Source organism: Entamoeba nuttalli (assembly GCF_000257125.1).
Source record: "Entamoeba nuttalli P19 unplaced genomic scaffold asmbl_9294, whole genome shotgun sequence".
NCBI lineage: Eukaryota > Evosea > Mastigamoebida > Endamoebidae > Entamoeba > Entamoeba nuttalli.
In genome coordinates this window covers 3,236-7,132 of record NW_008579559.1, presented here as the reverse complement: position 1 = coordinate 7,132, position 3,897 = coordinate 3,236, and the positions used below count along the sequence as shown (strand labels likewise).

Here is a 3,897-nt window from a genome sequence, read left to right as displayed (position 1 = left end):
TTGTTGATATGGTTATTCATTCTAATTCTATGTTAATTAATGGTTTGTTATAGAATTTATAACTTGGCTAAACATAAAGAAGAACAAATAAAAACAGTATTATGTTTATTGATAATAAATGAATATAGAAATGTATCTTATCATAAACAATGACATAAAGCATTGAATAATTATAATATTATAAAATAGTTAGAAATTGTATTTGTGATACAAAATTCAAATGATTATTTGGTTATATATTTAATAATGAAGATTATGCAGTTGTTGCAAATATTGTATTTAAGTGTCTATTTCACGTAAATACTATCATCATTATCACCTATACAAATGTAATTCTTCTTATCAATTCTTATCAATTTAGAAAATTATTCAACCAAAAAAAGAATTTATTGTTTCGTAATTGCTTTGTCTTTCTTTATGAATAACAAGTAATTTATCAAATACATTCTTTAAACTATTCATAATAAAATAATACTTTCACTTATTTGATCTCAACTAATTATTGTATCTTTTATTATTGTTTATTTTATTGTCCTTTGTCAATTTTCTTTCTTACTCTGGTTTCATTTTCATTATTCATAGTTTTTGTTCAATTTTGTGTTTCTGTTTTCTTTTTACTTCAATTATATAATTCATTCAACATAGTTGAGTATAGTGCTGTTATCATAAATGATATTGTCATTATCAAATTCAATGCATTTCTTGATTATTAATATTCTAATATCTTAATAAATTTCTTTTAAATATTTGAATATACTTGATGTATTTTTATTAAATAAAGAGAATGATACTTCGTTGTTATTTGAAATAAATATTTAATTGTATGTGTTTTGTTGAAGAATGGTGTTATTTTTAATATCATTTTAACATCATATGTGTGTTATTTTCACTGAATTGATGATATAGAATAAACACACTCTATTTCCATGTTTATTTTATCTTTTAACATTTGAATAGAATCTGTTCTTGGTTCAACGATAATGTTTCCGAAAGAAATGAAAATGGAATAACAAAAATACAGCAGAAGTATCAGAAACAAGTTTTCTTATAAGTGTTCTATCGTTTTGCTTATTTTCTTTATTTAATTGATTTGCATCAACACAAAATATAAGTAAACGTCTAAAAAACATATGCAGAAATTAGTGGTGGTATTGCATCTTGATTTTACAATTATTCTAAAGTATTAAAAGTAGCAACAAAACACTCAAAAGATTACAAAAACAATGATGAATAAGACTTTCAAGAAAAAAATAAGTGAAGAACTTCTCATTAGTTTGAACATATGAGAAGAAATAATTAATGGTTCTTGTGTTAAAATTCTACAACAATATGAAAGAAGGTTAAAAGAAAGAGCCTTTCTTCTAAGTGAAGAAATACTTGAGAAGTGTCAAATCTTATTAGGAATAAAACTGATTTTCTTTTACATAAGGGTTTTTAATAAACGATATTAGGAAACTATTCATAGAATATCAAAACAATAGTTCAGTATTCATAATTTACATTATCACTCTTGTTTCTGTTATTGACACATTATAAATAGTAACTTTCCCTTTCAACTATCAGAGAATACATAAAACAGTTTTATTAGCTACTTATTTGATAATTTTTTGAACAAAACTTAAGTTGTTTGTTTTTAGTTACAACATCTCCTAATATTAATTTGTGAATAATAAAAAAATTTCAGTGATAAGTTTGATTTTACTCAATGTTTGTAAAATACTTAGTTCATGGTTGTAAAATTTTTTAAGCTCATAATTTCTTATCAAATGTTTTATTTTCAAGTATGTTTTTTATTTAGTTTTTTTTATATTTAGAGGATTAAAAGTAAACAAACTTTCCATATTTTCTGTCAAAGACATTACTCCATTTGTCATCTGAACAATTCAAAGCTTGCGTTTGACTTAAGTCATTAGCAGCGGTTCTTATACTAAGTTCAAATTCTATGTAAATGAAAAAATAAAAAGAAGAATTAAATTCATTTGGCATTTATGCTTGAGCTTGTGGGAGAATGAACTTGTTCAACGAACACACAAAGCTGAAGAAAGTTTTTACAAATGGGATTGGATGAACTTCCCTTTTATCAAAATGAACTTCGAAGGATAAACAAACCAACTATTTATGTTAATTGTTTTACATAATTTAATAAAACACAACACAAATAAAAACAAACGAAGGGGAATAGAAGAGAATATAATGTGTTACTAATAATTTGATCCACAAAGAAACAAGATAAAGTAAATAATGAGCCAAAACCAACAAAGAAGAATAGTCTACTATCAATGCAATAAACAACCTTTTCTAGATTCATGTTTTGGTAACGTAATTGAAGTTTTAAATTAAATGCATAAAATGCATATAAAATATCAATCATAAATAACTCAAATATTCTCAAAAAAGGAATTAATCGAATAAGCAATGAAGAAGCTAACATAGTCATAGTTAATAATGTAAAATATAAAGAATAAGGACCAGCTCCAATTTGGGCATTAGAATTATGTTTGATATGGTTGTATTGTTCTGCTATAATTTTGTAATAGCTTTCTGATTTATACAAAGCATAAAGTAATAACGAATTATACGTTATAGTGTAAAAGATATTCCACACAGTTGAGACTGCTCCTTCTAATTCTTTTTGTTCATTTCCAAACTGATGAAGTAACAAAGGGAAAATTAAGTAATTTGAAATAGTGTAAAACCCTCCTAATACAATAACATTAATAAGTACAATGCGTGAGTATGGATGAATAAATAGATCCTTATTCTTGAGAATTCTAGTAAAAACAACACGAATCCATTTGTATGATTTAACTCCATTAATAAACAACTTAAATGAGCTAACAGTTTGAAGTTGGTTTTCCATATTTTTTTGGTTAGTGAGGATTTCTTCACTTATTTCACTGGTGTTGTCAGTTTCATTTATTTGGTTGACTTTGTGCAAGATCGTATTGTTAATATCTTGTTCTTTTTCTTCTTTTGGGATATTATTGTCTTCAGTTAGTGAATTGTCAATGAGCGTTGAATAATCGCTCAACTTTTTTGTTGTTTTTGGGATTTCTTTTTTCCCTAAATAATCTTCTTCCAATTCATTGGGGAATTGACCTTTTATTTTTACAGACATGTAAATTGTTTTTTTTAGTATTTTTTTTAAGAAACATCATTTAACGATTTTTGAAAAAAAAATCAAACCCAGTTGTATAAATTTTTCATATATTTAATTCCAACAATAACTGTAAGTTTGAAATATCAACAATGCCATGTCGATTGAATAATTAAAAATAAATTGTATTTGATTTTATTGGATTTATCATGATTATTTATTAACTTCGCTATTGTTGAACATTTACAAATATTTAATTTTCATTTTTAACAGTAAATAACATTCTTGTTATATCACAATACACATGTTTTCATCCATAAATAAAAAACTATCATTTTTTATATGAAGCAATACTACAAAAATAAATTTAACGTTTAATTCATATATTCAGAGTGTGGTAAAGTTTTATAACTTGAATTTTGGTATTTTGTTCTTCTTGTATAAAAGACATGTGTTTCTTCAGGATTATATCTTGTTAATTTAAAAATAAGCAAACTTTTGTACTTTATTTCAAATAAAGCATTGTTTTATAACAGTATTAAAGAATTAAAACAGATAAGAGGTTTATTCTAGTTTAAATGAAAATAATCATTGACAATTAAATTCAGTATATTTGTTTTGTAATTGTTTCTTTTAATACATTTTTCTGTTAAACTTCAAATCTAACACTTATATTAATAAACAAAATGATAAGATAAGAAATGATAAGATATTTGAATAAATAATATGTTGATACAAGAAGTATCTTATTTTCATTTAATTTATGATTATTGTGTCATAACTATTCTTATATTTTTATT

The 3,897-nt window shown here is 23.8% G+C and overlaps 1 protein-coding gene across 1 annotated transcript; it reads right to left on the bottom strand.

The window, feature by feature from the left end:
* Positions 1-2,116: 2,116 nt before the first annotated feature.
* On the bottom strand, positions 2,117-3,118 carry ENU1_197490 (hypothetical protein; the record flags this gene model as incomplete). Its single annotated transcript, XM_008862003.1, has 1 exon — positions 2,117-3,118. The coding sequence occupies one exon, from the start codon at positions 3,116-3,118 to the stop codon at positions 2,117-2,119; it is 1,002 nt and encodes a 333-aa protein (XP_008860225.1).
* Positions 3,119-3,897: the final 779 nt, after the last annotated feature.